The sequence below is a fragment of the Mesoplodon densirostris genome, chromosome 5 (assembly GCF_025265405.1).
Source record: "Mesoplodon densirostris isolate mMesDen1 chromosome 5, mMesDen1 primary haplotype, whole genome shotgun sequence".
NCBI classification, from domain to species: Eukaryota; Metazoa; Chordata; class Mammalia; order Artiodactyla; family Ziphiidae; genus Mesoplodon; species Mesoplodon densirostris.
The window spans coordinates 45,918,327-45,931,503 of record NC_082665.1 but is presented as its reverse complement, the minus strand read 5'-3'; the positions used below and the strand labels follow the sequence as shown (position 1 = coordinate 45,931,503).

General features: G+C 37.7%; 1 protein-coding gene across 2 annotated transcripts in view; it reads right to left on the bottom strand.

The window, feature by feature from the left end:
* EPHA6 (EPH receptor A6) overlaps positions 1–13,177 on the bottom strand; it is an 856,224-nt gene that overhangs the window by 288,127 nt on the left and 554,920 nt on the right. The window contains exons 7-8 of one of the 2 annotated variants that reach the window (XM_060098637.1): positions 1,255–1,302; positions 702–867 (exon numbers count right to left, since the gene is read on the bottom strand). In XM_060098637.1, coding sequence (XP_059954620.1) covers positions 702–867; positions 1,255–1,302 — 214 coding nt within the window. The remainder of the gene's footprint in view (positions 1–701; positions 868–1,254; positions 1,303–13,177) is intronic. The other variant, XM_060098638.1, reaches the window with a different exon arrangement.

The window sequence follows — 13,177 nt, the reverse complement described above, 5'->3', positions numbered from 1 at the left end:
AAAGTACATAGCAAAAGCCACCTATATCATCCTTACAAAGATAGCAATGTGATGGATTTCTAAAATTGAAAAAATAATTCAGTGGTAGAACTGGGTTTAGAATGAACATGCCATTTAATGTTATGTCAAATGACTTTGGAACGCCTCACTCCCCTCATCTCCCATTTTGGTTTTCAATATGTTAACACTATGAAATTAATTTGAGTTTCTAATCAAGCCCATGTATCTAATATTTAAACTTATAACGTGCATTTCAGGGGAGTTTGTCTCCTGACCACTGTTTTTATTGATCTAATATAACAAGCCAAAGCTGCATAATTTTGAACTAACTGCTAAAATCATTTGCTCATGGCTTTACTCTCTTCCAAGTATTCATTAGTATCCCATTATGATGCCAAGACTGGCGGACAATTAGGCTAACACCACCCAGTGAGACTCTCTGTGTTGTGGCCTGAGTGATGAATTCTGCATAAAGAGACAGATTTAGGCCACATTACAACTGTGGTAGAGCAAGGCATTTCATGAAAATATTTAACGATAGCACCAAAGCATTAACTGAAATGACTGTATGAGTATTTACATGAACAGAATCCTGCATGATGAGACTATTCAAAATTTGGGACATCAGATTTTCAATTATCAGGTCACATTAGAACCACACTAAATTAACATCTTATTTTATATCTTTGTGTGAAACTTACTTTCATCTCCTGTTTCAAACTCAAACTTCTGACTGTATCCACTGTACCCTGTTGCAGTCCTCACTCGGATATGAAAAATGTACTTGGTGGCTGGCTTGAGACCTGTGATGATGGCACTGGGGGCCTTGGACCTCGTGGAGGAGTAGGAGAACTGCTGCTCGTGGTCCTGGAGACAGAAGAGAAGAGAAGGGGAGTGAAGCAGGGTTATTTTCCTTTACCTCGAGACACTGTAAAGTCAAGCTGAGGAATTCTCTCTCAAAAATACTGATTAAGAACTGGTGCAAGCATGGTTTTCCATAATTTAGTGCTTCGTTTTTCATCAATTATAATGCATATGATATGGTCTTGATTTGGAAACTTATTAAGAAAGATGATGATCTTGTATTTTTGGTGATTTGGATTTCTGACCCAACTCTAAGGAATGGTGGTGGCGTGGAGAGCACGTTTACACAGAATGGCAGCTGCATCTTGAATAAAATGGGCACATCAGATCAGACAGGGCCAGCAGCAAGCAAGGAGCAAGGGTGGGAGAATTCAAGTACCCGCTACTCACTTCTACCCGCAGGTAGTGCCAAAATGCCGGCGCTATCCGTGGGTAGACCTGTGGGTGAAAGGAAAAATAAATTAATTTTTTTTTAAAGTTTGCGATCTTTTATCCTGAATCAACTGCATTGTTCTGAAACTCAATGATTCCCCAGTAGTAACACTGAAGTTGAAGCAACTTAAGACATAAAATGATGAAAATTTTCCTTTGAGGGAGAGTTGACTCCTCTGCAAAATACCACAGTTTACTTTGTAAAGATGTACGAGATACATAATGATTGTGAAGTAGATTTTTTTTTAATCGAAAACAAATTTATGGTTACCAAAGGTTAAACGTGGGGAGAGGGATAAATCAGGAGTTTGGGATTAACATACATGCACTACTACATATGATAGATAACTAACAAGGACCTACTATACAGCACAGGGAACTCTACTCAATATTCTGTGATAACCTTTATGAGAAAAAAAACCCAGAAAAGAATGAATATATATATAACTGAGTTACTTTGCTGTACACCTGAAACTAACACACATTGTAAATCAACTACACTCCAATAAATTTTTTCTTAAATACAAAAAAAAAAAAAAAAGCACATATTTCTTATTTTCAAAGAACCCTCTGGGAGTATATGTTTCAACTGTGTTGACTTCTTGCCCTCATTTAATGCAGCCAGAAGACCCTGGGCTTGTGGCGCACCATGAAGCCTTTGTCCAGTCCGCCGTTTTTATTTTTATTTTTTATTTATTTGTTTTTTAACATCTTTATTGGAGTATAATTGCTTTACAATGGTGTGTTAGTTTCTGCTTTATAACAAAGTGAATCAGCTATGCATATACATATATCCCCATATTTCTTCCCTCTTGTGTCTCCCTCCCACCCTCCCTATCCCACCTCTCTAGGTGGTCACAAAGCACCGAGCTGATCTCCCTGTGCTATGCGGCTGCTTCCCCCTAGCTATCTATTTTAACATTTGGTAGCGTATATATGTCCATGCCGCTCTCTCACTTCTTCCCAGCTTACTCTTGCCCCTCCCCGTGAGGTAGATTTTAAAACGGTCCGCCTGTGAGGGAGCATCAAAGACACAGCACAGTATGAAAGACAGCACACCTCAGAAATCAGCAGGATTGGAGGCTTGGTTCCCAGTCACCCGTGGTTAACTGCCAAACTACCTCTTCTCACTAACAGGAACCACAACTGACTGAATGCCCTCGTCATTCAGAGTCTTTTAAGTGGGCTGTCTTGTCCACCACCTCAGAACAATTTACTTGTGCCTTTAAGAGATTGTCCACAATATGCTAGTAGTGGGAACACATTAAAGTCAATACTGTTTTTGTATAGTGTTATTGTTCAGTAACTTTATAATGGTGTTCCAGTACAGTATCTGAAAAAAATATTTCTGTATGAACAGCTCTTCTAAATTCATAGGTCAAATTAGGCTACCAGGCCCTTGAGTTAATTCTCCACTATTCTCATTAGAAAATATCTAAAGATACAGATTCTCAGAGATGGAAGTGACTTTCAAGATCATTAATTAAGTCACTCATTTGATGCTTAAATTCGATCTATAATATTCCCATCAAGATTTCATTTAGCCTTTGCCTGAAAATATCCGTTGTTCAGGAGACCTTCCAAGCAAACGAAGTAACCTACATACATGCAGAATGTATCAAACTGCATTTATTGGCTGGTGATCCTATAAGATTTAGAACTATGAAAATCATTTTCCTTAAGCGACTTCTGGGAAAAAAAATCCTTAAAGATCATTTTAAAACTTTATGGCCTTGAGAGGGGGAAGATGGCGATAGAGTGAGATGCGGATATCACCTTCCTCCCCACAGATACACCAGAAATACATCTACATGTGGAACAACTCCTACAGAACACCTACTGAAAGCTGGCAGAAGACCTCAGACCTCCCAAAAGGCAAGAAACTCCCCACGTACCTGGGTAAGGCAAAAGAAAAAAGAAAAAACAGAGACAAAAGAATAGGGACGGGACCTGCACCAGTGGGAGGGAGCCGTGAAGGAGGAAAGGTTTCCACACACTAGGAAGCCCCTTCACTGGCGGAGATGGGGGTGGCGGAGGGGGGAAGCTTCGGAGCCACGGAGGAGAGCGCAGCAACAGGGGTGCGGAGGGCAAAGCGGAGAGATTCCCTCACAGAGGATCGGTGCCGACCGGCACTCACCAGCCCGAGAGGCTTGTCTGCTCACCGGCTGGGACAGACGGGGCTGGGAGCTGAGGCTCGGGCTTCGGTCGGAGCGCAGGGAGAGGACTGGGGTTGGCGGAGTGAACACAGCCTGAAGGGCCGTGCGCCACGGCTAGCCGGGAGGAAGACCGGGAAAAAGACTGGACCTGCCGAAGAGGCAAGAGACTTTTTCTTCCCTCTTTGCTTCCTGGTGCGTGAGGAGAGGGGATTAAGAGTGCTGCCAAAAGGAGCTCCAGAGACGGGCGCGAGTCGCGGCTATCAGCGCGGACCCCAGAGACGAGCGTGAGACGCCATGGCTGCTGCTGCCGCCACCAAGAAGCCTGTGTGCGAGCACAGGTCACTCTCCACACCTCCCTTCCGGGGAGCCTGTGCAGCCCGCCACTACCAGGGTCCCGTGATCCAGGGACAACTTCCCCGCGAGAACGCACGGCACGCCTCAGGCTCGTGCAACGTCACGCCGGACTCTGCCGACGCAGGCTCGCTCCGCATCCGTACCCCTCCCTCCCCCCGGCCTGAGTGAGGCAGAGCCCCCGAATCAGCGGCTCCTTTAACCCTGTCCTGTCTGAGAGAAAAACAGACGCCCTCCGGCGCCCTACACGCACAGGTGGGGCCAAATCCAAAGCTGAACTCAGGAGCTGTGCGAACAAAGAAGACAAAGGGAAATCTCTCCCAGCAGCCTCAAGAGCAGCAGATTAAATCTCCACAACCAACTTGATGTACCCTGCATCTGTGAAATACCTGAATAGACAACGAATCATCCCAAATTGAGGAGGTGGACTTTGAGTGCAAGATTTGTTATTTTTTCCTTTTCCTCTTTTTGCGAGTGTGTATGTGTGTGCTTCTGTGTGAGATTTTGTCTGTATAGCTTTGCTTTCACCATTTGTCCTAGGGTTCTATCCGTCTGTTTTTGTTTGTTCGTTTTACTTTTTAAAAAAATTGTTTCCTTAATAATTTTTTTTATTTTAATAACTTTATTGTATTTTACCTTACTTTATTTTAATTTCTTTTATCCTCTTTCTTTCTTTCTTTCTTTCTACTTTTTCTCCCTTTTATTCGGAGCCGTGTGAATGAAAGGCTCTTGGTGCTGCAACCAGCAGTCAGTTCTGTGCCTCTGAGGTGGGAGAGCCAACTTCAGGACACTGGTCCACAAGAGGCCTCCCAGCTCCACATGATATCAAATGGCAAAAATCTCCCAGAGATCTCCATCTCAACACCAGCACCCAGCTTCACTCAACAACCAGCAAGCTACAGTGCTGGACACCCTATGCGAAACAACTAGCAAGACAGGAACACAACCCCACCCACTAGCAGAGAGGCTGCCTAAAATCATAGTAAGTCCACAGACACCCCAAAACACACCACCAGACGTGGACCTGCACACCAGAAAGACAAGATCCAGCCTCACCCACCAGAACACAGGCAGTAGTCCCCTCCACCAGGAAGCCTACACAACCCACTGAACCAACTTTAGCCACTGGGGACAGACACCAAAAACAACGGGAACTACAAACCTGCAGCCTGCAAAAAAGGAGACCCCAAACACAGTAAGATAAGCAAAATGAGAAGACAGCAAAACACACAGCAGATGAAGGAGCAAGATAAAAACCCACCAGACCTAACAAATGAAGAGGAAATAGGCAGTCTACCTGAAAAAGAATTCAGAGTAATGATAGTAAAGATGATCCAAAATCTTGGAAATAGAATAGAGAAAATGTAAGAAAAATTTAACAAGGACCTAGAAGAACTAAAGATGAAACAAGCAACGATGAACAACACAATAAATGAAATTAAAAATACTCTAGAAGGGATCAATAGCAGAATAACTGAGGCAGAAGAACAGATAAGTGACCTGGAAGATAAAAGAGTGGAAATAACTACTGCAGAGCAGAATAAGGAAAAAAGAATGAAAAGAACTGAGGACAGTCTTAGAGACCTCTGGGACAACATTAAACGCACCAACATTCGAATTATAGGGGTTCCAGAAGAAGAAGAGAAAAAGAAAGGGACTGAGAAAATATTTGAAGAGATTATAGTTGAAAACTTCCCTAATATGGGAAAGGAAATAGTTAATCAAGTCCAGGAAGCACAGAGAGTCCCATACAGGATAAATCCAAACAGAAACACGCCAAGACACATATTAATCAAACTGTCAAAAATTAAATACAAAAAAAACATATTAAAAGCAGTAAGGGAAAAACAACAAATAACACACAAGGGAATCCCCATTAGGTTAACAGCTGATCTTTCAGCAGAAACTAGGCAAGCCAGAAGGGACTGGCAGGACTTATTTAAAGTGATGAAGGAGAAAAACCTACAACCAAGATTACTCTACCCAGCAAGGATCTCATTCAGATTTGATGGAGAAATTAAAACCTTTACAGATAAGCAAAAGCTGAGAGAGTTCAGCAGCACCAAACCAGCTTCACAGCAAATGCTAAAGGATCTTCTCTAGTCAAGAGACACAAGAGAAGGAAAAGACCTAGAATAACGAACCCAAAACAATTAAGAAAATGGGAATAGGAACATACATATCGATGATTACCTTAAATGTAAATGGATTAAATGCTCCCACGAAAAGACACACTGGCTGAATGGATACAAAAACAAGACTCATATATATGCTGTCTACAAGACACCCACTTCACACCTAGAGACACATACAGACTGAAAGTGAGGGGATGGAAAATGATATTCCATGAAAATGGAAACCAAAAGAAAGCTGGAGTAGCAATCCTCATGTCAGACAAAATAGACTTTAAAATAAAGACTATTATAAGAGACAAAGAAGGACACTACATAATGATCAAGGGATCGATCCAGGAAGAAGATATAACAATTGTAAATATTTATGCACCCAACATAGGAGCACCTCAATACATAAGGCAAATACTAACAGCCATAAAAGGGGAAATAGACAGTAACACACTCATAGTAGGGGACTTTAACACCCCACTTTCACCAATGGACACATCATCCAAAATGAAAATAAATAAGGAAACACAAGTTTTAAATGATACATTAAACAAGATGGACTTAATTGATATTTATAGGACATTCCATCCAAAAACAACATAATACACATTTTTCTCAAGTGCTCATGTAACATTCTCCAGGATAGATCATATCTTGGGTCACAAATCAAGCCTTGGTAAATTTAAGAAAATTGAAATTGTATCAAGTATCTTTTCTGACCACAACGTTATGAGACTAGATATCAATTACAGGAAAAGATCTGTAAAAAATACAAACACATGGAGGCTAAACAATACACTACTTAATAACAAAGTGATCACTGAAGAAATCAAAGAGGAAATCAAAAACTACCTAGAAAAAAATGACAATGGAGACACTACGACAGGAATAAAGACACAGACCTACTAGAGAATGGACTTGAGGATATGGGGAGGGGGAAGGGTAAGCTGTCAGAAAGTGAGAGAGTGGCATGGACATACATACACTACCAAAAGTAAAATAGATAGCTAGTGGGAAGCAGCCGCATAGCACAGAGAGATCAGCTAGGTGCTTTGTGACCACCTAGAGGGGTGGGATAGGGAGGGTAGGAGGGAGGGAGATGCAAGAGGGAAGAGATATGGGAACATATGTATATGTATAACTGATTCACTTTGTTATAAAACAGAAACTAACACACCATTGTAAAGCAATTTTACTCCAATAAAGCTGTAAAAATAAAAAAAAAACTTTATGGCCTTGTTTGTCAGAACTTTATATGCTACATGGTTATTCTCTGTCTAGCTGAGGAATTGAATTTGTCACCTATACCCCAAATACAACTGTTTATTAAACACAAAGTACAAAGAAAAATGAGTTAACAATAGCAACATTTTAAATAAAAAAGACAAAACAGATAAATTGTAACTTATATTTATCCCTAGATCCTTTCCAGATTAGAAAATAAATAAATATCTGCCTGTTATAAAATCCAAGAAAATAAATTTTATAAAATCATTGGTGGCAGTAATTATCTGCTAAGGGCCTAAAGAAGAAGCTTTCTAAGATGAAAGCCTTTATAATTAGGGGGTTTAACACCCATATTGTGGAGAAAGAAAGTCTGCGTTCTATTGGAAGAGATAATACTGTTTCTGGTAGAAACTTGTAAAAACTTTTGGATTATTCATTCTTACATAGAAGAGGAGAATATTCCACCTCTCACAGAATTTTCTGCAACATTAGAGTATTGGGGTATTCTGAGTAGCATTGCACAGTATGAAATTATGATTGAGAGAATTTTAAAATCCTGAAAAAAGAATTTAGTCTTATCCTTAAAGAGAGGAGATACAGACTGAAAAATTTACTTAGAATTGCCCCATAATAATTACACATTATGTCTTTGCTGCTTCACGAAAACATAGCTAAATAGTAATTTATTACTCAGTAAAGTTACAGGGAGCAAAGGACTCCTTTTGCAAATAGCTTTTAGCATGTCTGCTGTTATACAGAAGTGTATCTGTAGCTATATCCCTGGAATAAAAATCATTAAGTAGGAAGTATGTTCCTCAGCCTACAACACAGCAGTGCGGGGGCAGCTGCCTCGCCTCACATCTTGCCTCCTCGGAGCACGCCAAGAAAGAGAGCTCAGAGAACAGTCATGCGAGTTCCTCCTTCCAGTGCATATCAGCCCCCCTCCTCCTGGTGTTTCCAAGCTCTTGGGAAACTAAGTTAGCACTTACCCATGAAAAGCATAGGGCACTTACTGTCCCAGAACTTCGGCTAATTGCCTTTCTGCTGACACATCAACTCCAATTCAAAGTAGCTGTCACCAGATAGAGACAGTGCTTTGCTGCAGAGCCATCGAGATCTCTTTATTCATCCATGGGGGCTCAATTCTGAACATGCTTGAATAGGGTATGTGTGAGAGTTTTTCTAGAGTTTGTACCATATGGAATTGCTATTTGTATAATACCTATGTCTTCAACGTTCCTAGGTAATACATTCCATTGTTCATAAAACTATCTTACAAGTTTTTTACCCTTGCTAAATCCATAATAAAATCTTCTCATTCTTAATATTATTCATTTTAGTACTTTCTTTTTTTTCTTGATCAAGCTTTCCAGAGGCTTGAACCAACTTTTGGCTTTATCTCTCTATTGTTTCTTTGTTTTCTATTTCATTTAATATCTGCTCTTACTATAAATTATTTTCTTTCTTCTTTTTTTGTGTTAATTATATTGTCTTCTAACTTTTTACATTTCATGCTTAACTCACTAATTGTCAGTACATCTTTTCAAATACAATTTAAGTCTACAAATTTCACTCTAAGTACTGCACTACTGTACTTCATAAGTTTTCATGATATATTATCAACCAGTTCTGAATATTTACTAATTTCCATAAATACACTACTTTTTTAGTCTTTGTGGCAGATCCAGGATTATTATTTCACACTTTTAAGGGTCAAAACAGGTTGTCAGGCAATAAATAAATGGCATAAAATGAAGCTCCAAAGGCATAACCCCATGGGTTGCAAAGTACACTGGACTGTGGATAGGAGAGCACTGGCAATCTTCTGTACTAATGCTCATTGGCTGAACGTGAAACAGTTTTTGCACTACTTCCCCTTGGATAAGCATAAATAATAATATCAATCATGGGACAAATCATTTAGTAGCAATACACTTTAATGTACTGTTATGTATAGCATTTCCTAAACTAAACATATATACAATTTCTATTTTATATATTTGTATTCACATATACTAAGAACATAGTTCAGAACTATAGTGTGAACACAGAGCATTCACTGTCAAACAATATGCATGTATTACTCTCTAGAGATGTAGACTTTTATTTAAGTTTCTCTTCTCAAGGGCAGAGCCTGCAGCTTAGTCTCAGGAATTGTCCTGTCCCAGCTGCTGAGTATCTAGGTTTTCCTGGGAGTCTAATCTTATTGTTACATTGAACCTTTCATTTGCTTAAAATACTGACTCTATGTTTTATCTCTATAGATGTCAACTCTTAATGAACACTAACAGGGATGTTCTTACTAGAGTCTGGACTCTCTTAGCATTCAATCTGAAAACTAACTTAGTTAAAAGAAATAGGCTCAGGTGTCCAGTCACTATGGCTGCATCTTTCTGCAACCAGAGGTAACATGGTCTGTTATCAACAGAAGGCAGCATGTAAAGAATTCTGGATTAGAATTCTCCTGTCTTGGCTCGATTTTGGTTCTGCTTCTATTATGTACTTTGGTAAGTCACCTTCAAGACTCTGATTTGCTCATACAGAAAATTCATTCATTGCACCGACATTCACTGAATGCTCTCTATGGGTATGGTTTTAGGGCTCTATAGTAGATCTGGCTTACATAATCACCAAAGTTCTACCTAAACAATTATATTCTATAATTTTTGTATGTTATAAATACAAGTCCGCTCTCTTCTGCTGTGACTGATTCTCATCACGCCTCATCTTAATCTCTTGAGTTTACCATCCCACTTATGGAATTAGATGCAATAGACCCACAAAGTGGTCATCTTTTAGCTGGTTTGCTTTCTCTTAAAGTCTTTGGGTCTAGGGGGTTTTCTGTAAGATGTTACCACGTTGTTGTATTTTTTAAAAATTTTAAACTAATTGGATTACATATGTGATTAAAAATTATGTTGTAGAGTTTTTTTGTACAGATATATAGATCTAAATATATATCAGCAATCATAAGATAACAACCATGATTTATGCAGTGCTTTACAATTTGCAAGGTGTTTTCACACACATTCTTTATGTAGTACTCATAATAATCTTGTGAAGCAATAAGAACTGGTAATATTTTTAGTCTCACTTAGCATATGATGAAATTGGTGCAGAAAGAATAAGTAACTTACCAAAGCACGTCACATAACTAGTCAGTGGCTTCTGTTAAAGTTGTGTTTTCACTATCCAATTTAGGCAGATATGTGCAGGGCAAAAATGCTTATAAATTAGACTTTGAGCCAAGGTTATTTTTTTCACACTTTATGTTCTTGATTATCTGATCACTAGAAATAACTTCAAATTTAAGACAGACTGTGAACCAGAGAGTAATGATTTGATGGCATTAGAATACTTTTATATAAATAGTTCCTCAGTGGTAGAAACAATTTTCAACATTGAAAATTTCAAAGATAAAGTTATTTTCTACTAAGGTTAACACATCCAATCATTCTGCCTTTATTTTTTTTTCTATTCTGATATTATGTCATATAGACAGATTCCAGGAAATTCCAAGGGGCTTATAATTCACCCAATCTTCCAAGGAACATAAAATATTCGTGTTTGGGGCTTCAGAATAGAATTTTTTTGATACGGTCCAGGAGATTCTTCTAGAATTTTTTATGTATGATGGTACTCTACATGGCTTTATTCACAGAACAGTACTAAGAGGACAGACTAAAAGCATTGTTGGATTTTCCTTTATCCTTTCAAGTCATGCCAAGGTTAAGTCATCAGGAATAGGTAAAAGTGCTATTAAAAATTAGCACTCTACTACCACAATCATTATTTTTTAATTAGCAATGTCCTAATTAAGCCAATGGTAAAGCTCTTGTTCTACTGGCTAGGAGATTGAAGCTATAGAGTCCTAAGAAAAGAAAATAGTGGATGTTAATAGCTCATCTAGGGGTCATCTAAGTCATTTTTTGTCTTTCTCTTTCCATTTTTGTGTCTGTCTTTCTTACCCTGCCTCTCTGTCACACATACAAACACACACACACATACATACACATACACACACACACACACACAAACACACATTCATCAAACAATTCATGACAGAAGACTGTTGAGATGTCTCCATAATAATCGTCTCAAAACTAAACAAATTACAACCACATTTAGAACATGATTATCTGCAGAAAGATATTTTCCCTGACAAAGCAAGAACTGCACAGCCTAGAAACATAAAGTTTGAAAGGTTATCAAAGAATCCTGTTGCTTAAACAATGGTATTAGCAAACCTGAAAATATTTTACTTGAATGAAAGGAAGTTATTTCATATGACCCTAGGAAAAGGAAAGCTTGTGTACTAGATCCTACCAGAGTTTAACAATTGCTTTCCAAAGAAGAGAGACAATGAATTTGGTGTATTTTATTTTATAGGTCATTACAATAATGAGGCCTACCTGGGCGCAGGTACTTATACCCTGGCTGAAAGATTCCTTAAGATTTTTCATATTTTTACTTTGATGCTGCAATCTCCTGATTACTAATGTGAATTCCCAAGTGCTATAGAAGTAGAAATAAATATATATGTTCCTGGAAAGGACAGGCTTCCCTAAAATCAATATATGGGCATTGTGCTTTGTTCCTCAGTTTGCTTTTGAATTTAATTAGAATGAGTCAATCTCTGAGTCATGAACTCCTAGTGCACTCCGGTTGTAGGATTGGCAAAATAGAGCATCAGAATGAGCTGTGTGAGCCCAGGAACTGAAGTTATAGCATGTCCATAAAATAGGCATACTTATATAAGAGCTTATTGTCCTAAAAAGTCATCTATTTTCATTCTTGTATTAGTTGCTTTGATTCATCCCAAAGAAGTGTTAATCTATACCTTTTTTAGAGCTTTTTAGAGAGAATCTTATTCTACTCCAGGCAAACCATAAGGTACACACACAGGTTCTTCCTAATTATTTTACTGAAATTTAAAAACAATAGTTTTTTTTGATATGTGAAAATGTCTCTGCTAATGATTGAGCTATAATAAACCATCATTTTCTCCCTGTTAATTATGACTGTCTACCGAGAAATTCGTAGAGGATTAACTGAAAAGATTTAGAACTAATAAGTCAGTTAGTTAGCCAACATACAATTATCAGTTGCTTTCCTATACACTAGCAATGACCAGTAAAATTATATTTTAAAATATTCCATATACCAAAGCAAGAGAAACCTTATAATACTTAAATATATGACAAGAAATATGCAAGACCTGTATGAGTAAATCTATAACAGTTTGCCGTATAAAAAAGAAAATCCCTTGTTTTCATAACTGTAATTCAAAGATCTTTTGTAGAATACTACATAGTAGCAGTAAAAGTAGGAATCTTATTTTTCTTTGTTCTTGAATGGATTAGCTGTTAGTGTGGAACTGTTATATATAATTGTGTCTGATTTAGGTTTTTAGTAGATATCTAGGTGAGAACTTTTCTTCCTTTTTCTTACACTGTAATTTTGTTTGTATTTTGTTTTTAAAATGTGAAATGGATTTTGAATGTTATAAAACAATTTATCTGTATTTGCCAAGGTGATTCTACGTTGTTCACCTTAATTTAGTATATAGTTGTGAAGAACTATCTTTGCATTCCTAAGATAAACCCTACTTGTTAATACTTGGTTGTAATATAGTTCTAAAATTTTTATTTCAATTTTGGATTCAGTTTGATAATATTTCAAATAGAATTTTTATACCTCTCTTTATAAATGATCTTGGCCTAGAGTTTTCTTGTTTTTACCCTTTTTTATTATCAATATCTGGTTATACTATTTGGGTTAAGCTATATTTAAGAGAATGTATTATGAAAATTTTCATTTTTTAATGTTCTGCAATAATTGATATAACATGGTAATTATCTGTTCATTGAAACCTTAATTGAAAGACCATTTCAGGGACAGATATTTGACCATCTTTTAAAATTATTTCATCCTATATTCAGATATTCTTCTTATTCAGTTTTGGTAATCAACAGAAAATTATCCATTACATTTATATAGTACATTTATTGATGTAAATTTACA